We start from the raw sequence: 22,021 nt of genomic DNA, 5'->3' as shown, positions 1-22,021 counted from the left end.
ATTTTTTTATACTAGGATTGAAAATGTAAATTTACTCCTTGTTTGGATGTCGAATTCATGGATATATGGAGATGTCGATTGAAATTTAATCCCGAACTGGTTTTGCCAACTCAATGACCTGCGCTTGCTCAAACTGGAATCGTGTCAATTCCAAGTTCTCGTCGTGCTGAATTTATCGTTCTGGAAAAATTTGTGACGTTGTAGTCGGTAAGAAGCATCGATAAATCAGTTAAAATCAGAAATGCATTTTATCCCACTCTACTCCTTCGATACATAGTATAATGGTTTAGAAAAAAAAGTTCTCATATCGAAACAAAAGAATTATTATTTTTATTTTACGTATCCTAAAAAAAAGGAGAAGATGGCGAGGGTTTTTGGAGTGTGAGTTAAGCAAAGGCCGCAATTGGGGCCGAGGGTCAGCGGTTGCTTTTGTTCACACGGACTTGGGAATTGGAATCCAAATCCGTCTTGGAATTGTGGTATAAATACAGCCCCTCCCATATGCTCTCTTTGCTTCCTCATCATCGTTTACATACATGGTTGTCGATTAGAGGTTGAGAAATGAGCAACATCCCCTCCTCCTTCACAGATTCCTCCTTCGCCCTCTTCACCCTCTCCATCTCCTCTTCCGACCCTTGGCCATTTTCCATCTGACCAACAAAACCCCCTTCTCTTCTCTCTTTCTTTTTGGGCTCTCCAATTCTCGATGGGGCTCGGCGGCGACAAGCACCACCACCTGCATCTCAATTTCCACTTTCATCTCCACCAGCGGCACCGGAGCAAGGACATTCCAAAGGGGTTCGTGGCCATTCTCGTGGGCCAGGAGCAACAGAGGTTCGTGATCCCTGTGGTTGATGTGAACCACCCTCTCTTCGTGGAGCTGCTGAAGGAGGCCGAGCAGGAACATGGGTTCCACCACCACGGACCCATCTCCATCCCCTGCCCTCCCGACCAATTCCGCACCCTCCACGCCATTATTCACCACTCCCACCACCGTCTTCATCTTCCCCTTCCCTGTTTTTCTCACTAATTCCCTCTCTCTATTCATTCCTTATTTCTCTTTTACTTTGTTTTCTCATACACAAATTCAAGCAACAGTACAATTTGATTGTGATGCTGTATGAACTGAAATCGATTGTGGGGAAGGGAGACGACGACGACAACAGCTGCAATTCTCATGTGGTGTGGGTTCAATTTGCCTGTTTGACTTGCTGGAGATTGCTTTGCTTGCAATCTAATGTATTCTTTATTCTGTTATACGCGTCTTCTTTTGTAATGTAAAATCCCACTTGGATAACACAAAGTCAGATTCTCTTATGAAAAGAAAAACGCATTACTCTTCTTCCACTTCAATATTGCAATATTTGACTTCTTCCAATTATGCTTGCCACCCACACCCCATATGGACCGCATCAACTCAACACACATAAGCATCCCACGTGTCATTTTTTAGCAGGAGACGAGAGATTCAAACTCGTAGTGTCAATTACTGTTGAGCTAAGTTCATGTTGTCATCTTGATACCTTGACATGTTTTAAAATTAATACTATTTCATTTGTTTGGGCTGGGGATTTGAACTCTAGCTCGATATGTTTTAAGATTAATACCACCTCATGTTAGAGACTAACTTGATAGAAATATGAGGATTAATAATGTCAAAAGGAAGAAAACAAATATGGACTGGAATTATTGTTTACATTAAAATTTGAATTTGCAAGTATAACAGAGCATCAAATCACTCTGGTAATCCTGAGTACAATCTGTATTTTTTCTACATTGGAAGATTACAACGAACTGAGTGGTGGGAAAAGTACAACATATATTACAGCCTCTCTCTTTTTCTTTCTTTTTTAATGTTTCTCTTGCATGGCCACTCTTTTATTTTTGAAGCTGTACCAAAACAAATGGAAGATGCAAGAAAAAATGGAATTAATTGTATGGGCCATTTAACTATCTGCTTCTGTATGTTAAGTTTTAATGATGTCTTGTATTGGAGTTACGGATTGTAACGCCATGCAAAAATCTTGCATATCCAAAAAAACTGAGTTTCCCATCAGAACTTCTCGTCCAGTTCTGAAGAAAAGAATGAGCCGCAGGGCCCAGATTCATTTCCTGAATACAGATTAAACTTGCAATTCAGTTCGCAATTGTGGTTTGAGTAAAATTATAACAATTTCAAGCACTGAGTTGTTGATTACCTGAACCAACTCATGAACTGAAATGACTCGGTTTCCTTCCTGCTCAAAGTACTCGAAAGCTCGGGTCGCAATGCTTTCCCATCCCGAAACGGCCTCGAGCTGATATACACTGATTGCAGCTGCACAAAACTCCTCGAAGTCCATTCTCTCATGAGAGAGCGATTCCATCTTGATGGAAGTTGGAAATGTTAGTGAAAAAGTGGACATGGAACATAACTTGATCTTCAATGTTTGTCCAACTCAGGAAAAAAACTAAAAAAGAAAAGGTTTAACAAACAATGTGAAGGGTACTCAAACACTCCTGATTTTTGTATGCAGCCATGTATAAAAAGAGAATTGGAGTGGGTAGCAAAAATTATTTCAAAATATCTCACCTATTTTTAAAAATGTTTAAATAATAGCACAAATTTTCACTTATATCAGTAGTATATTAGATGTATATCACATACATATTATACGTATATCAGACACTACTCATATCAACAGTGTATCACATACATATCAATAGTCATATATATTACAAATATATTACAGAAATATATTATTTGGGTAAAGTTGTCATTTTAAAATTGGACCTCCATTTTTTTTAAGTGCTATATTTGAAAAAAACTACATGTGGTTGTCCTTTTACTAATTTTACTAAATATTTTTGTCATATTTGCAATTGTCCCTACATTGAACGTGTCTAAATGGAAGGGCGAGAAACAAAAGTGATCTCACCATCTTTAGAATGTCAGCAACATTTGACTCTCTCATGGCATCAGTTGCATTTCTCAAAAGAGCCTGTAAAAGGTCACAATATGTATGCATTAACAATGGATATCACAAATACATGTCAAAGACAGAAAGAATGGCGAAAGGCTTACTGCTTTGAAGTTAACAAGGGTCACAAATCCATTTATGGGTTCCAAGAGCTTAAATTGAGCCCTGAGGTAGAAAAGCTCATCTTCTGTCAATGCTTTTGCAAGTGCCTACAATAATGCAGCGATGCCACAGTAAGTGGACCTGTTAAATTAAAGTTGATGACAATGCACCATTGTACACCAAACACTGTTCAGAAACTGCATAGCAATATCGTCTATGTGCCCCAAAAAGATTGGTGATATGTTCACTTTCATTCACAGATTTATTAGCAGTGCTTGGAAACACATTTATGGATACAATCTTCTTTCTAAGTTTGGTGCAAGAGATGGGGAGGAGGAAATTTAGGAGTTCAAACTTTTTAACGGTTCATTTTAACACTACAGATAACTACATTACCTTCAGTGCTGCACGCTTGAATGGGGTGGCACGAAGATATGATTTAACTGACTTGTAAATAAAATTATCCAACGGCACATCAGGGCTCTCATCTCGTAACCACGGGTGAGCTGTGAATCAAAGAGCCAATGTTGGTTTTTCATTGAATATACTTCTATAACATTTTCTTTGTTCTAGAAAAAAGAAGGAAAATGAGGGTCCGTTTGGTCTACGTTTCTTGTTTCTCTCATTTCTAATTTTCTTTAAGAAATCAAAGCATTTTACAATTAGTTGTATTTCTTATTTCTCCTTTTTTGGAAAATTCTCAAAATGGTATAGAAATTTTGGAAACAACTAAAACAAGTTTCTTCTTTCTTGTTCCCATTTCCAATTTGTTCCAAAACATAAATAAAAAAAAGATTGTTTTATCATATTTGAATTCATGGATGTTGGAGCAATGCAATTCCTTTTTATTTATTAAAAATGAAGAAACAGAAACAAGAAACGATACATTACCAAACGAACCCTTCCAAAACTATGTTTCTGCAAAAGGAGGAACCTAAAGCATGAAAAGTCAGAATAATTTACTTAAAGCTTGGGCTGCTGTCATCCTTTTTCTGTGGTCTTTATTCAGAAGCCGTTTCACAAAATCTTTAGCTTCTGCAGAGATGGTAGGCCAAGGGGTATCATCAAAGTTAGGATCGGCTCTTAGCACAGAACGAAAGATTCCTGATTCAGTTCTTGCCCAGAAAGGTCTGCCCCCACACAACAGTATATATGCTATGACACCAATGCTCCACATATCTGCTTCAAAACTATAGGATCTGTAGAGTACTTCAGGCGCAACGTAGTATGCGCTCCCAACGACATCGTTCAGACGTTCGTCTGCACATGAACTATATGTGTTGTGAAAACAGTCTCACCCCCAATGAGTTGGCAAAGTGAAAATCAAGAGCAAGCAGAAAACAGCAACTTCTTAAGAACAGCTATAAGCTTTGAATAATGCTGAAGCTATCTCTACCAATCTTACATTAATTGCAAGAACTTAATGAACTGAACAAAGCAAAAACCATATATCAAGGACAATAAGCCTTTACCTGGCTTGACATAATCAGATAGACCAAAATCAATGACTTTTAGCTCAGTGTTCTCATCCTTTTTTGTGAAAAGAAAATTCTGCCAGAGGGAATTTTGACAACTAGTAAGGAATTTTATTCAGAAGCAAAGAACTAGTTGAAGCATGAAGCTACAAGAAGATGCCTTACCTCAGGCTTTAAATCACGATGTACTACCCCTTGAAGATGACAAAATGCAACAACACTAAGGATCTGCATAACAATAGTTTTGGATTCTTTTTCAGGATATCTTCCACCTCTGCAAATAAAACGTTTTGAACTTGGAATCAAGTTGATCTACAATTTATCAGAGTATAGGAAGTAAAGCATTTTTACCTTGACACTATTCTTTCGAGCAGTTCTCCACCTTCGCACAATCTGATGCCAAACATAAAACGTTTGTATGTTAAACAGAAGCATGACTTAAATTTCAATACAATTCTCAGGTCAGCAACTTAACTGATTGACAAGAAAAGATATCAATAGACACATACTCCATAACTATATAAATGTTATTGGCATCTTCAAATGCATCGTGGAATTGAACTAGATTTTTGTGCCCAGACAATGCCTTCAATATCTTAACCTCCCTGCGAACATCTTCAATTCCAACTGCAGATGTCATCTGCCAAACATCACTTAGTGAGTTACTGGAGCAAGCAGTGACTTCACGTAAAAGTAAAGCAAATCATTAAAGCAATGGTGGTGAATTGTCCCTTCCCCTTTCGACTGAGTAAATGTAGAAATTGTGGTGGATAAGGATATTCACATCATATGCAAGAAGGACATGAAACATGACATTCTTTCTACTTTCTAGAATTAATTATCACTATTATTCCCACTTTTGCAAAGGGAGTTGTTGAGAGCAACAGTATCCCCACAATTGTATGATATTGTCTGCTTCGGACATAACCTTTATGGTTTTGCTTTCGGTTTCACTCAAAAGGCTCGTACTCAACTACTTACGACACACACCTTGCAACCCGACCAGAAATTTTAAAGAAGTAGTTTTAAATTAACTCAAAACACTTGGTTTCTATATCATTAAGATCCCATATTTCGAAGGAACTAATTCAGTTGAGAAAATGAAGATTGAACTATAGAAAGACGTAAACCAACCTTAGATTTGGAGATGATTTTGACGGCCACAGGGTTTCCCTTGAGGTGGCCCTTTTTGGCCTTGGCCCAAAAAGTATGTCCAAAATGGCCCCTCCCCACCTCCTTCCCCAGCTCGAACTTGGCTCCAAAGTTGCTGGAGTATCCAAAGGTTTTATCGAGGTGAATCGCGCCGTCGCCCTGTTCCCCAATTTGGGACTGCTCTGGAACGGAAGCCTTGCGTGTCTTCCGACGTAGAATGGCCATGATAGGCTTGGCCGGCGAAGGCGGCGGCAGAGGCCATCGGAACTTCCTCCCCGGAGTTGTGGCCGGCGAGGGCGAGGGAGCTATTTCGGCGGGCAGAGGACTGGAAAACGGGCTGGCAGTGGCAGAGGAAGGCGGTGCAGAGATTGCAATGGTGTTGTTGCTGTGGACGTCAGAAACACTTTTACTACAGGAGTGGCCCATGGCGAGTTCAAGATGGAAGCAGGAAAATGATGAAGCATTAAAAATGGGGGAATTGTGATGGGAGGAGAAGGTAGGCGTTGAAAATGGAGTTTAGAAAGTCAGAGGAGGAACAGGATGACGACACGTGGCATGTGATTCCGTCAATTTAGGTGACCGAGAATAATAAAGCAGCGAAATTCAACTCTCCTCCAGCTCCAGGTTTGGTTTGCATTTGCTTGTGAAATCATGAATACACACAGTGCTTTCTTTCACATGGGTAGGCTGATTATAATTAAAATAAACTTTATCATCGTTTTCTGTGTGGATTGGGCAGAAATAGGAAGACGAAGAAAAAAGAGGAATAGAAATTAGAAGTTGGAAGTTGGAAGAAGAGATGTCAAAGACGAATGGTAGGAGAGCAGGTAAGTCAGTTGACCAAGACAAGTAACAGTTGCAATAAATGTGGAAAGGCATTTCCCATTTGGGACATTTCTCTTATTTTTATTCTTTATTGGGCCACCGCCAACGCAATCTTCATTAATTTCTTCTTCTTCTCCTCTTTTGAGTTTTGCATAACCAAAACACACATCATACCAGAGTCTCACTTCTCCCTTCTTTGAGTTTTAAGATTATTTGATCTTTCACCCTCCTCATTTGTATTAGTTTTTAATATTTGGCTAAGCTAGACTTTGGTTTTGCTCAAAATGCTATAATGCGAATTAAGATATTGGTTCAAACTTCAGGGTGGCTGAATACTGCTTACCTAGTCTTCAATATCCTATATTTTTTTGACAACCTAAGTGTGTTTCGTGAGATTAGTTGAGGTGTGCGTAAGTTGATTCGAACACTCGTGGATATAAAAGTAATGAAGATATTGTTATTCACTTATACATTCATGATCTCCCCTTGTTTAGTCTACACGAGACTTTGTTTGATTTTCAACGACCAATACAAGTAAATTACATAAGAAGTATACTTTAGTCCAACCGAATATTTTATGATTGGAAAAAGAGTTTCACCCATGCAATGACAAAATGTACAAGTAATACTTGTGTTGATGCATGATTTTTGGTCCAGGTCACAAATATGTTCGATGCTAACTCAACACATTCCAATGCCTAAATTGATTGTTAGCTTAGCTAGAGTAGGATTGAGTAACTGATAGCACATAATGAGAGCTACTTTTTATGAGATTTATATTGAAATTATTTGTTAGTTTCGTTTATTTATGATAGATCTACGCACGTAATATATATTTTGCAGAAATAAATAATCGAGAGGAAATGAGACATAATAATAGATCAAATTGAGATGGAAATCATAACCTGAGCAAGTAAATAAGACATTACAACACTTATTGGAGATCAAATACCCGAGAGAACAGTGTCAGGCACCCGAAAACGTGCCACGACACTTGTAGCACAAAACATTAGAATTTGGAATTTTTGCCCGAGAGGCTGGCGTCGCAGTGCTCTGAAATTTTTTCGTTTGTCTTTTTTCTCCATAGCGCCATGACGCTGTAGTGACTGTTTCTTTAAAAATTTAGGTTTTACATCCGTCATTAGGGAGACTTTAGAGAATTTTTTACACACCTTTTGAGAGAGAGCCATGAGATAACTTGAAAATAGAGAGAAAATGAGCATCAAGAAGTTTAGAGAAGAGATTTTCAAGGCTCGGAACGGTGGGGAGTGGCTCGGGAACGATCAATCAACATATGAACATTAGTTTTCTCCTTTCTCTTGACTTTTCTTATTTTGTAATGGAACTTTATTTCGGATTTTGTTGTTTTACATTAAATATGAGTAGTTAAGTTATTTTGTCACAGGGATTGATGTAGCAATTGAACCTTATGAATTGATTGTTTAATTCTCGTGATTGAGTGATTACGAATGTTCTATTTATGTAACTCTATATTTAGAGTCTTTAATCTACTGGTCATAGATGGATTGATTTTAGACTTGAAATCTTACAATCGGGAGATGTGATTTAGAGTTGGAACTGAGATGCATAACCAAATGGGTTTTAAGATTGAGAGATTTAGAATTCTTTTAGAGGTGGTTACAAGACTTATTCAATAAAGCCTTTAATTGTTATAGAAGCTTGTTATAGAAGCTAGATATGGATATTGGTTTCTTAATTGGTAAGAAGAGTTAAATTGCGTTCGGGAGAGACTGATGATATTTTTTAGTTCTTGGCCTATATAATTAATAGTTCATTCATTATTGGGTAATTAAGTAATTGGTTCATAGATTCAATATATGAAATCAATTCTCTAAGTGCTTTCTCCCCGTTGATTTTATCTTTGTTTTACTGCATGTTTGTTTGCTTTGATTCTATTCCAGTTTGATTTTGGTTCTCTAAATAAAATTGAGTGATTATATCTACAGTACTTGAGTGAGCTAAAAACCAAATTCAAATGACCATAGCAGTATTCAGTTAACATTTGCGGTAAGCAATTTATGCTACAAGTTTTTAGTGTCATCGTCGGGGATTGCAATTATTTAGTTTAACTTGATATTGTGGAGAACTTGATTGATCTTAATTTAGAGTTTTTTTTTTGTGTTTCCTTTGTATATATTTTCGGTATCTTAATTTATTTTTCTTTATCTTGATTTTTTAATTTTAATTTTGTATATTATTGTCTAGTTATTTGGATGGGTGGTGTATGTTTTATGTGAATGCATTAATAAATCATGTCTCTTTATAATTACGTCGGGCTTTATGAGGATTATTCACCCACCCAAGGGCCACCACCATCATTAAACTCTTATTCCTCGATCTACCCCTCCTATGACCATGTTAATTCTTATGTAAATTATGGTTGTTTTCAAGAAAGTCAAGTGTCTAATCATTATCATGAAAATTCGTTGTATGGTAAAAATGAAGGTACATGGAGCCAAAATTATCCAAATCAAATCGAGGAAAATTCTTCCCTACGTGAATATACTTTTGAATGTAAACTAAAAAATTTTGTGTAAAAGAATCAGAAAAGCTGGATAGGATAGAGGCCAGAGTGGAAGAAAATGAGGCTACTCTAAAGCGTTTGGAAATATAACTTAACCACACAGTGTTAGGTGTGTTGCCCTAAACTCGTAGTTTATATTTTGTGAAAACAAATGTATATTCAATAAAGTTTTTTCAATAAATTTGTTGTTAAATTCATAGCATTGCATTGTCCAAAATCCAATAAACTAAACATCCGAGGTTATTTTAGTGTAACCGGGACAGTATATGTACTGGGTATATATTTGATATACCCTAATATACAAGTGGATAATGTCTCATGAATAACCTAAAGGGTCTATAGTATATGGATAAGGCTGGGTACCTTATCCTAGCAACACTATGGATATGGCCCACTCTGTAAATGTTACAGACGACTCGATCCAGGTCGTTCGTGTGGAGACATGCGAGTGGGGTATCCTATACAATGAGTTTGTATAAGATCGAACCACGAAATAGCCAACTTTATATGTAACACCGTTAACTAATAGATTGTTGTTTCTTAGGATGACCAAACAACTCATTCTCAATCCTGAATGAGTGATGGACTCCTGCCCGCGAGGGCTCGTCCTTTGATCTGTATGGGTGAGAGTGTCCTGAGTTACCGACTCAATATTCCTACCATTTTGGGGACGAGACCGAGTATGGAGTTGGGAACATAACTTCACAAGATGGAATTCACTCCTCTCCGACTTTAGGGGAGTAGATGAGTGTTCCCTTAAATGCTGACTCCGGGACTTAAACAAGGGGCCCCACCCTCTCATTGGCCCGAGAGGGACTTCCGGTTATTGGTCGGACCATAACCGGGTTGTTCATTAGAGGAGCAGTGGTATTTAAGGAGTAAGATGTAACTCATGGATAAAACGGTAATTTGACCCAACTTGAGTTACGAGCACTCGTGAAAGATTGACTCGTCATTTATGGTCGTATATCCATGGACACGAAAATATTCTGCAGTGAGAAGAGTGCAACTGCGGGTCTTTAGTGGAGTGATCCGTAGTTAACGAATGTTGATTAACTCGATCAATGAGTTTGACCGATTAATCTCGTATCGTTGGAGTTTCGGATCTGTAGGTCCATTAAGTCCCCTTGCTAGCTCATATCAGGTAAAACGAGGATCAAGTTTTTTGAAGAATTTGAAATGTTCAAATTACTTAAGAGATTATATGTATATTGATACATTATAATATATAGTTAATTCTAAATTCAAACTATATATTATGAGAGAAAATATTTGAATGAGATTCAAATAAAATTAATATGAATAAGATTCATATTAAAACTATAGGTTAAAAATAATGTGCATAAGATGTACATTAAAACCATAGGTTATAAGAGAGAATATGGTTTAATTAAATATTAGATATTTAATTAAATGTTAAATAATTAATTATTAATTATTTAATATTACATTTAATTAATTAATTATTAATATTATTAATAATTATTTAATATATTATATTTTAATTAATTAAAATTTATCAATTATTATTATTAATTATTAATTTTGATTAATAATTAATTATTAAACTCCTGTGCAAATTTGCAGGGGAGTGGGGAGTTATACAATGGTTACAGAACAGAAAAAGAAGAGAACTCTCATCTCTCCACAAGCACGGTCTCGAGACCCAAGAGGATAGCGAGGAAGACACGGTGGTGGTGTTCGGGTGGAAACCGTTGAAGAAACGTTCTTCAAAGGTAATGGTTTCCCTATGTATTTTTCTTTTTAACCGTTTTGATTTTGTTTCCCAAATATCACGAACAACGGTCCGCTTCCGCTCCGGGATTCACATCCCTTCACATAGTTTATTAAATTAAAGTCATTAATGAGCAAAAAATTTGTCTATACAATTGAGACAGAAACCTATAAAGCAATATGCATTTATAGTAGGGATGAGTTGGAGAACTTTCAGCCAGTAGAAACATATGAAGCTATATGCATTGACAGTGGGGATGAGTTTGAGAATTTTGAGTAACACCGTTGGAAAGTATAATTTTGTGAGACAAAGGAAGAAAATAATCCTAATTTGGAAGGGAAAATTCAATTGATAAAAGAACACGTTGAAAAGCCTAATCCTATCTTATCTCTTGAAAATTCTCTTAATTCTCATATTTTCTTCCTTCATCATCATGAGTCATGTAAATATGATTTTTATTTATCTTTCTTCAACTTTCCGAATTTATATTATAAATTTTGTCTCTTTCAGGTGCCCATGAAAATGAAATAAACCTACGAGAACTAGTAGGATACATCGATTCGAGGAAGAAGGGACCGAAGAAAATTGAGGATAAGATAAATAAACAAAATAGAGCCACCCTAGCTACCGACATTAAATAAAGCGTTCTTTGGGAGGCAACCCAAAGTTTTTTTTAGTTTATTTATTTATTGTTTCTCTATATTTATTTTTATCATTACATTTTGTGTTTCAGGTAGGTTCAATGTAGATTTTGACGGTACGTATAGATGTCTTGGCACTATACAATATTGACATTAAATTTAGGGCATTATTGTTCTTTTTCATTTTCATTTAATTTTTCCTCACTGCTTCAAACGTATATTTTTATTATATCGAGAACAATGTAATTTCTAAGTTTTTGGGGGGATTTGATTAATGACAATCTATTATTTTGATGAATGTTGTGATGCATACTTGTTATGTAACTCATGCATTTCAACGTAATCGTTAAGTTTGAAGTGAATATTTTTGTCATCTTTTTCATGTTTTAAACTCAATATGTATCATGATCCATATGTGCTGATTTCCCTTTTTAAAATCTTGAATTTTGATTAATACATTCGAATACGTTGTAAGTTATGAATGCATTTTGAAACTTCATACACCAAAAAGACACCTACTTTAAATTTCATGGACCAAAAGTATATTTTTCACTTCAATAAATTCTACATATCCTACCTATTTCAACAACCATTAATTTTTTAGTAGATATCTATTTTTGTAATAAATTAAATGCACTTGTTATTTTATTTTAATGATTCTTCAATATGGAAGTCTAATAGGAGATCAAAGTTGCTAGTTGATTCCAAAGGTCCGATTTAATGAGATTAAAAGTTTGAGGTAGTTTGACTTGTTTTTTAGCATTACTAATGCAGGTGGAAAATCAATAATTGATCTCAAGCAAAGTAAATGACAAGCGGAAAAAAAAGAAAAAAATTGATATTTTTCAATTAGAAGTTCAATTTATTTTATTAATTTTTTATTGCAAAGAATGTATTTAACCCAGCATAGATGGTGAGTTTGATATCCATCTATTAAAAAATAAATATATTTTGTAATTTTTGATTAAAAAAATGAATAAAATAATAAAAACAAGCATAAAGGATAATTGACATAGGGAGCAAAATAGTTGATAGATAATTTTCGATTAAGGTGCAAAGACGAAGACCGTTTTGTGTCATCCAAAAGGAAGTAACATTAATGTTTGCATCTGTGTTTTGGAAAATCACAATTTGACCCATACAAAATTGTTAATTCCTAAAAACCTCTTTTCTTTTGCGAAAATAAATTGACCCCTCCTGTTTTCGCCCACCTCCCTGGTTCTCTCTCGTCTCGCTCATTCTCTTACTCACTGTCGCACCCCTCCAAATCTGTCACTGCCTGATTTCCAATCCCTTGTCTGCTCCTCATCATACATCTCCCCAGTTCCTGGGTTTTGTTCGGACCCCTCCACAGCACGGCTAGGGTTTCTGGACATTCCAAGGCGCGGAGACAGCACCGATTTGGAGCATTGACGGACCTTTTCGTTAGATGGAAGCCACGGCCGCAGCGCGTGGTGCTTCTCTGCCGATGCATTCTCCGCAGCTGTCCCGGCAGGAATGGCGAGCGGTTGCTGAGAATCACTCCGCTCGAGATGCGGCGGATGAGGTAGGGGTTTGCTGATATTTAAGGGTTTCTCGCATTCCCTTTTTTTTTTGTCTGCAGAAATCGGATACACGCATTCTTTCTGTTCCAAGGTGCTATTTTTGACGTGACCAATTGTACTTAGCTTTGTTTCCATTAGGTTACTATAGAGTCCATCTTGTTTGTGTTAATATCATATCTGTATACTGGTTCTGTTAAATGCCTTCACTGGGATTAAATATCTTTTTGTTGCCTCTCATTCTTTATCATAGTTTTTATCTCATGTTTTGTGTTTATGTTATTCAAGGTCTGGAAGTAGAACTTATTTTTGGTTATGGTTATGCCCTTGCTTTCTACTTGGTAAATGGGAGTACAGCAAAGCTCTTCAGTCTGTTAATGTAAAATTAGCGGGAACTTTTAACGCCCTTGTAGTTAAGGGCTATAAAGAAGGCCAAAGAGAGTACGCTGATACGTTTGATTTCAACAGGCGTCTACATATTAATAGAATTATGTTCTACTAATAGAGTGGTATTGTGTAGATGATCTCATATTTCTCATTGCTTGGCTTTTTCCAGATTCGATCAAACATTGCATTCTTCTTTACCCCCCACCCAAGCATACTCAAGTTAGCTTGTGTCCTGCCCCAATTTCAGCAATAATTCAGTTCAATTATATGGAGCATCTTGTATGAGTTGTAACTTCTACTAGTTTTATTAAAGTTTATTTGATGTGCAGGAAATGGAACGATCAAAGTTGACACAATCAGATGAAAGGACTATATATGAGGTAAGAAGGTTATGGTACTGGAATTATCTTATAGAACCTCATGAATCATTGAAGTGAAGATGATTTGCTCTATGTCAAGGTGCAGCAAGGAAGGGAACCACTTGACGTTGACTTCTGTTCAATCTCAATAGATGGGAATCCAAATAATGATATTTTGCAGCAGCGGCTCAATGAAGTTGCAAGACAGAGAGAGGATCTGCAACAGATGGAGATTGAACTTAAAGCCCAAATTATTGCAAGATCAGAAATATTGGAAATGCAAAAGAGTTTTGATGCTCAAATTAAGGAACACAATAATGCTGCCATCAAGATTCAGGTTTTAGTTTTTACAACTAGATGCTTGGACAAATTGTCTGATGATGAAGCTCTTACTATAATTAATTTGTAGTTGAATCTAAATCTTCTATATTGTATGTAGTTGAGAAATTCATTAAATGAGTTGTATTGTTCAATTGGTTTGATTGTCAGAATTAATTGATTTGGCAAAGGAGCCCCATGACAATATGTATCAACTCATCCCACTAAAAATATGTGCATAGTACTTATGCGTAGTAATTAAGTGGCAAGTACTAGATGAGTTTATTTTTGAATTGACTATTGATACCATTATCAGATCAGGCTGTTTTGATTCTTATATGAGACCTGTTGTGGTTGTACAGGAACAACTACGTGAAAGAGACCAGGCTATTCATGAATTGGAAAGAAAAATAGAAGATAAAGATAGGGAGTTGCAATCAATTAAATTAGACAATGAAGCGGTTTGTTGTTTTTTTCCTCATGCTTGATTTGTGAGCCTAAGAATGTTTTTCCCAAATCATTTCTTTATTAACACTCTTCTTCTATAACTGTTTTGCAGGCTTGGGCCAAGGATGATCTTCTTCGGGAACAAGATAAAGAAATAGCAACTTACAGGTTACATTTTGTGTGGAAGTCCTACGTTTCTTTTCTTCCTTTCTTCTAGTGCATTTATTTTACCTTCTGCTTACACTAATTCACACTTTAGTATAATAGTTTTATTGCTGTACAATTATCTACAATCTGTGTTTTTGTTGGGCTACTCTAACTGATGTTTCTTCTATTACGGAGTTGTTATATTATATCATGCTTTCTTTGCAGGAGAGAACGTGATCATTCCGAAGTTGAAAGAGCTCAGCAGATAAAACAAATGCATGAACTTCAAGAGCACATCCATGAGAAAGAGCGGCAGCTTCTTGAGTTACAGGAGCAGGTTTGTCGATTTTCCTGGTTGATTTGAACATGAATTTCAGTCACTATATCAGTTTTCCTCATTTTCTTTATCCACTTTAAACTTCATTGTAAGGTATTCAGTGTGGTAGAGTTCAGAGATTTTTATATTCAATTTTTTGTTAGGGATGGTAGATTAAGAAAATACCTTGGAATGCAGGATTATGTTAGATTTCTATATTCATTTCTTCGGGTATTCTTGCTATGATTTTGTACCTGGTTACCAAGAAAAATGCATTCTTATGAACAAGCTTTAGATTCAGGTTTTCTGCAGTTGTAGATGGTTCTATTAAAAAACAATTATATGACATGAGTAAAATTTGTAAGTATAAATCCCTCAGATTTATAATATCAACATATATTTCAAGAAAAGTTATTGATACTGCAGAAACTTGAAAATGTTACCTGCATTGATGAACAAGCTTAAATATTTGTTTAATTCAGTACTACAAAATCTTAAAAGAAGAAAAAAAGCAAGTACTTGTGCCAGAGAGGGAACTTATAAAAATGCCCGGAATTTGAACAGTAAATATTGTCCTTGATGCAATGAGGTATAGTACCTGCCTCTTAGCTTCAGGCAAGCTAGAAATTTGTTGCTTTAGATCTGAGTACTTTGAACTTGAAAATCTTGGTCCTTTTCTTGAGCATCTGCCAGCTTCTTGTCCCATGGATAGAATATTAAGACAGTTTGGGATTGGTGTAGCTACTTAAATAATTCCTATCAACTATGCTTTTAAAAAATTAGGCGTAGTATGACTGTATGAAGTAATTTAGTGTCTGGTAAATTTCAAATTTTAAACACAAAAAAGCAGATTACAATATTTGGTAAATCTACCAAATTTTTGTGATTTAGCTATAATGACTAAGACAGGCATGATATTTTAATTATCCATGATGTTGTGTGTATACAAATTTTAAATTTTTTTGTAAGATAATTATTTAAAATTTTTGCATAATTTAAATAAATAAATAACAAATTATTTTGTTTATTCTAAATTATTTGATAAAAGATTAAGAGAAACAATTGTTATAAAAAATTGTATTGAGTAAAATGTTGTTACAATTTAAAGATAGAAAGGTTAAAGAAAAATAAATTATATTGAATTAAATTAGAGGTAGAGTCGACCGATTAAAAAAAGCTGGTAAGATGAGATAGGTTGTGGATCATATTGACTGATTTTTTGAACAGCAAATTTCAGAAGCTGCAGTTAATCGGTTTTTGCAAACTAGTGATTGAAGAAGTGATTCTCTCTAAATTAATATATAATATAATATTTAATTTTTTAAAAAATATAACTTGATATATTATCAGTTTTACCAAACTCCCAACATGGTTAAAATTCTTCTCTAATCACGCTGAAGGTGTCCAAAATCAAACCCCAAATGGAGTCTATGCTTATAGTCTACTGACCCATTTAGTGTATTTTCTTGCAAATCCTATTTCAAAGTTCCACTTGATATAATTTGCCTCATTTTTTTTCTATACGACATGGTATGATGGTATGGTATGAGGGGACCCCTTTTAAGATATGTGTTTTTCTTTAGTTGTTGGGGAGGTTTAGGACCTGTAATCTTTCTTTAGGAATTTTATTTATTAACCATTTAGTTTTTCTTTTTTTGTTTTTGATAAGAAACATCATGTATTAGACAAAAAAAGGAGAAAACAACCTAAGGGCAAGGACTGAGGAGGCCTCTCCTAAAGAGCTACCACAGGTCCACATTACAGCTTTCCAATCTCGTGAAAGTAAGGCTATATTGTAATTACAAAAGAATCTTCTATGGGTAAGACACCTAGTAATTTGTACATTTTTACAAAAGATATTAAAAGGGAGAGAGATATTGTTGAAAACTCTTTAGTTCTTTTCCTTCCAAATACTTCAAAGAAAAGCTCTACCAGCACAACTCCAAAGAATCTTGACTTTTTCTTTCAAAGAACCCCGAACAATTTCAAGAAGCTAGTTATTTATCAAGTAGGGAAGGCACCTAGAGAGACCACATTCCCTCATCAAAAAGGACCAGCACCTTGCAAAGGTGCAGTGGAGGAAGAGGTGGTCGATTGTCTCCTCATTCCTAAGGCAAAGAGAGCAACCCGAGGTGGAGTTTTTTATGCTCCTTGCAAAAGCACTTTGACCTTCTTATCTTAGGACAAGAGAACATCCAAATCATAGTTATAAGGGGGGATCTAAGCCTAGGGGAGACTTTTATTAACTCGAGGAAGGTGGATTTACTGGTAAAAAGTTTCTCACCTTCCAGGGCCTATTCAACCTTGTCTTCCCCTGATCCCCAATGAAAGGAATCCGTGAGAGCCACTAGCCGCTCCCAGCTATTCAGCTCTCTATCCAAAATTCCCCTTATAAACCCCAAGTTCCAGCCCCCTTGCTCATTGTTCCAACATTCTGCCACAGTGCACTCTTTCTTAGTGGAAATTCTGTACTAAATCAGCAAATTGGATTTTAAAAGGGGTGTTTCCCGACCAAGTGTCCTTCCAAAACTTGATTCTGCACCCATTTTTAACTTTGAAAGAGATGAACCCCATAAAACAAAGCCTCTGTTTAGCAATGTCCACCCACGGCCTTCCCATGGAACTCCCTTAAGGAGGGGGAGGTAGCCAACCTTGAGACTCATTTCCATAAATACTTGAAATCACACATTTCCACAAAGGATTTTCTTCTTGGGTGAACCTCTACAGCCACTTTTGGAGAATGGCGTTATTTCTCTGTTTGTAGGCACCCAGCCCTAATCCACCATAAACCTGTGGCAAAGAGACACGATCCCGACTCACCAAGTGATGTCGAGGGTGACAACCATTTCCATTCCAGAAAAAATTCCTTGCAATCCTCTCCATTTCCATAACAACGTTGTTTGGAACTTTAGTATATGACTTGAGAGTGACTTGAGAGTGACTTTGTGTAACATTTTGGTCTTCCTGTTAAAATTTCCTGTGAGTTTCTTTAGCCTTGAAATTTATCGGGGGCTGTAATGTAGATTTATGGATTGAGCTTGGCACAATATTTTTAAAAATTATTTGGGCAGGATAGATTTAGATTCTTAATTCATTATTAACAAGGCATGTTGCTGTTGTGTATTTTAAAACTATCTGATTAGATTTCTGCAAAACATGATTTGTACTTGTTGCAAACAGTTTTCCCCAATGATCTTGGGGCACACGGTTTATGCACGGTTTGATTACAATTACATAGCTTTATAAAGATCTTATGGTTTCTATTATTCAGCATAGGATTGCTCAAGAAACCGTTTTGTACAAAGATGAACAATTGAGGGAAGCCCACGCTTGGATTGCTCGTGTCCAGGAAATGGATGCTCTGCAATCAACTACAAACCATTCATTACAAGCTGAATTACGTGATCGTACAGAGCAGTATAACCAGCTGTGGCTTGGTTGCCAGCGTCAGGTTGGTTCTGTTTGGCTTTGTGCTAAAGAATCATAGCTTATGACTATATTCCTTATCCTTTTCTTGTATTATCAACATTATTTCTTTTGGTTGTGAAATCTATGAGTTATTCTATTTCTGTACTGCCAGATTTTCTCATTCCAACTTGTTTATTAATGTTCTCTACAATATGAAATTTCATATTATAATATTTTCATTTATTCAAGGAATTGTCGCAGTACACTGAAGCTGTGTGAATAGTTTTTCCTACCATGTCTGTGATCAGCTTGATACACTTGTATGCAGAATTGCATGTCTTTGCTTTTATTTTCTTATCGTTCCTCTTCTGCAGTGTATCAAGTATATTTGATCATTCCAAGATCAAATTTGTTTTTTTAATATCCATTCTTATTCTTTTTTCTTTTAAATTTGTTGTTTTCACTGTTCCTATTTTAATCGTTATTGTCATTTTCATTTCCTTTTTCTTTTTCTAATATTAGTTTGCAGAGATGGAGAGGCTTCACATGCATACATTGCAACAACTCCAACTTGAGTTGGCTGATGCAAGGGAAAGAAGTGGGACTTACAATGATGAGTCTAACATATCTCAGACAAATTCTAATGATGCATCCCAATATGGACAAAGCAATGGTAACCAATTAGGTGGAGCTGCTTCAACCGGAAATAATGGGGCACTGTCAAATGGGAATTCAGAAAATGTTCCATCTTTTAATTTGACTGGCAATACATCTGTCCAGGTAGGATTGCATGTCCTTTCCCTGTCCAGTTATTGATCTTGTTGCTTGACTTGTCATGGTTACTACTTTATGGTCAAAACTTTTAAAATGGATCGATACAAAAAATGAAGGCAGAAATAATCTTGAACCCCCCACCCCTTCTGTTGCAGTTACCATATACTCGTGAAAAAACATTGATGGCTTCTGTAATAATATGGTGATCTGCCTTTGTTGTTAGGCTGACCATGCATCTGGTGTTCCAATGGCTCCATCATCTCTTCTCGGGATGCCACCCTACCTTCCACCTGGGCAGATGGCTGCTTTGCATCCCTTTCTGATACATCAACCAGGGGTTCCCCATTCTGTACCATCCCAAGTTCCTCAATCTCACATGGGGCATTTTCCATCGTTACCAGCTATATCATCCATCCAACCATGGCAGACTGAACAGGTATATGACAATTGATATATTTTGGTTTCTTTTCTCCTTTCTTTTGGAATATTGTAGAAAGCAAATTAAATATTATGCATCTTCTCAAGATTGTTTCAGAGGGTTCCAACATATCTGCTCAGAATGAACTTCAGTCATCTCAAAATGTTCAAAACATAATGACATCAAATACTAATTACCCCTACGAGATGACTGCTAATGGGCAAGCTCTTGAACCAGATTATCATGATGTTCATACCGGCAAGAGAAGAGAACCTGATTCTGTGCTTTCATCATCTTCGGGAGAAACTCAGGTCTTTTGGCGTTTAAATTTTTAAATGATTAATTAATTATATGGTTTTCTTGTTCTGAAAAAAATCGTTCAAAAATGAATTATATGGTTTTCTTTTTAGTCTTGTTTGTGATCTTGACCATACATATAATCTTTTGTAGCTCGAGTCGGTTGATAGAGGATACCAAGTTATCCCTAAGCCTGATACGAGCTTGCAACATATTACCTCTCAATTTCATGATGCTTTAAGGATTGGTTCTATTCAGCACAACAATGAAAAGGTGAACATTTTGCTTTCTTCCCTTTATTATCTGGTGTTAGCTTCATTCAAGATTTAACTTGAGCTACTTCTTTTGGCCCAGGATCAAAATGATTTGGGTGCAATTGATCAGGTGCTTGAGGAGCAAGGGTTAAATGGGGGGAAGTTAAGTCCTGCTGTCAGTACATTAGCCTCTGATTCTTCCTCCATTCACAATGTAAATGTCAGTGAACTGGTTATCAACGATGCATCTGGATCTGGGGCTGTTGTAACCGAAGCTTTTGGTTCTTCTGGGCTGAAAATTCCAATGATGATGGGGAAGACCTCAGAAACTGCCCTTCTTGATGAAAGATCATTACTGGCTTGCATAGTTCGCACCATTCCAGCTGGTGGTAGAATTCAAATTAGTTCAACAGTGAGTTTTGGTTATAGCACTTTCATCCTAGTGGCCATTTTACTCCGGAAAATAATATTTCGTTGGTTAACTGAAGCTATTTGCTCTTTCAAATGCAGCTGCCAAATAGGCTGTGCAAGATGCTTGCACCTTTGCACTGGCATGATTATGAGAATAAGTATGGTAAGCTTGAAGACTTCGTAGCTGGGCATCCAGAAGTGAGATTCTCCAGAACTTGATTCATATTAAATGATTTTGTATTTCTAGCAGTGCGTATGGCTGTAAACAGTTACAAGTGATTTTTTTTTTCAATCTGTGTCAGTTATTTGTGATTGAGGGCGATTATATTCAGCTTCGAGAAGGAGCACAGAAGACAATAGCAGCAACAACAGCTTTTGCTAAGGTTGCTGCTGCAGCTGCAGCTTCATCTCATTATTCATCATATTTACCTTCTGTCGCTATGACCCCAATGGCACATACTAATCGGTCTAAGAGAATTCCACCTGCTGATTCAAAAAACATGAAAACCGAGAAGACTTCTGTTTTTACTCCAAATATAGCTAAGGATTCTTCTCAGGGCCCTCCAATGAAGAATCAACTGAAAAATGGTTTTCATTCTACTGCTGGTGGAGGTCTATTGAACGTGAAACTTTTTACAAGATCAAAGGAGACTCGTGAACTGAATGTCCCAGAAGCGAAGCCTGGTGAATCATCTGTGTTTATGGCGTTTGAAAATGGGGCTGCCCTTGATAGAACATCGAGTGGGAGCAGTCAAAGCTTGGCTTCAACTGATGGGAGATCTAGTGCCAATTTTTCTGGGAAACATCAGGGCAGGTAGTATTCTAGACCATCAAGTTGTGGACACAATAGTCAATATTATTTTGCTAAATATCTCTTGGCTCATGAATGATTGAATTTATAGTTTTACAAGCTTTAATTTTGTACCATGACAGGATGGTTGGTGCTTCGTTGACTTCGAGAAGATAGTAAGTACTCTTTCGGTCCATCTATTGTCGTCTTTTGGTTATTTGATTTTGTTAGTTGATATTCACGGAGGATTCCCTTTTTTCTTTTTTGGATTTTCCAGAGTTTATATGAAATTTGGTAATCTTATGGCTCAACGGCGCCTCCTGGAGGAGAATATCAGATAATACAGGCACGTTTAACCAGAGAGTCGTTCCCGATTTGAATGATCATATCAGTCATCTGTGATTTCTCTGAATGGACTTGTCAGCTGATTTTTCTCCCCTTTTGGTTTTATTTTTTTTTGTCCGTTATTTTGGGTTAATTTTAGGGGTGTGTTTTAATGACATGGACTCATCAGATGTCTCATTCTGATTTTTTATTCAAACGAATGATTATAACTGTGAATCTGATAGTTCATACTCGATCTCTGTGATCTATAAACTGGCATTCATCAAATTCCTAATGGTTTCTGGGTTTCATATCTCTACTTTTTGTAAATTGGATGTGCTCTCATGTCTACAGTGGCTTTAACTTCCACACGAATAAGTGGAATATAAGCGTAT

The 22,021-nt window shown here is 36.3% G+C and overlaps 2 protein-coding genes across 4 annotated transcripts; one reads left to right on the top strand and one right to left on the bottom strand.

Moving 5' to 3' along the window:
* Nucleotides 1–1,203: 1,203 nt before the first annotated feature.
* Nucleotides 1,204–6,397, bottom strand: LOC111009165 (CDPK-related kinase 6). 2 transcript variants are annotated; one of them, XM_022282130.2, is made up of 11 exons: nt 5,672–6,397; nt 5,013–5,177; nt 4,889–4,930; nt 4,703–4,765; nt 4,535–4,613; nt 4,026–4,322; nt 3,459–3,568; nt 3,065–3,169; nt 2,919–2,981; nt 2,199–2,366; nt 1,204–2,112 (listed from the first exon to the last, which is right to left on the bottom strand). In XM_022282130.2, exons 1-11 carry the CDS (start codon nt 6,113–6,115, stop codon nt 1,975–1,977), a joined length of 1,674 nt encoding a protein of 557 aa, XP_022137822.1. In that variant the 5' UTR covers nt 6,116–6,397; the 3' UTR covers nt 1,204–1,974. The 2 variants fall into 2 exon arrangements, with proteins under 2 accessions (XP_022137822.1, XP_022137821.1); XM_022282129.2 differs by having other exon boundaries at nt 4,703–4,811; nt 5,047–5,177; nt 5,672–6,381.
* A 6,202-nt stretch (nt 6,398–12,599) lies between these two features.
* On the top strand, nt 12,600–21,939 carry LOC111009376 (RNA polymerase II degradation factor). 2 transcript variants are annotated; one of them, XM_022282438.2, is made up of 16 exons: nt 12,600–12,981; nt 13,693–13,743; nt 13,829–14,059; nt 14,403–14,501; nt 14,600–14,655; nt 14,860–14,971; nt 18,222–18,401; nt 18,881–19,138; nt 19,356–19,568; nt 19,658–19,861; nt 20,001–20,120; nt 20,202–20,513; nt 20,612–20,710; nt 20,815–21,326; nt 21,446–21,478; nt 21,580–21,939. In XM_022282438.2, coding segments are annotated over exons 1-16 (2,598 nt in total). In that variant the 5' UTR covers nt 12,600–12,864; the 3' UTR covers nt 21,581–21,939. The 2 variants fall into 2 exon arrangements, with proteins under 2 accessions (XP_022138130.1, XP_022138129.1); XM_022282437.2 differs by having other exon boundaries at nt 13,823–14,059.
* Nucleotides 21,940–22,021: the final 82 nt, after the last annotated feature.

Source organism: Momordica charantia (assembly GCF_013281855.1).
Source record: "Momordica charantia cultivar OHB3-1 chromosome 6 unlocalized genomic scaffold, Mcharantia_2.0 BLBB01000006.1, whole genome shotgun sequence".
Taxonomy (NCBI): Eukaryota; Viridiplantae; Streptophyta; class Magnoliopsida; order Cucurbitales; family Cucurbitaceae; genus Momordica; species Momordica charantia.
The sequence above is the reverse complement of the archived record's forward strand: the minus strand, read 5'-3'. Positions and strand labels throughout refer to the sequence as shown.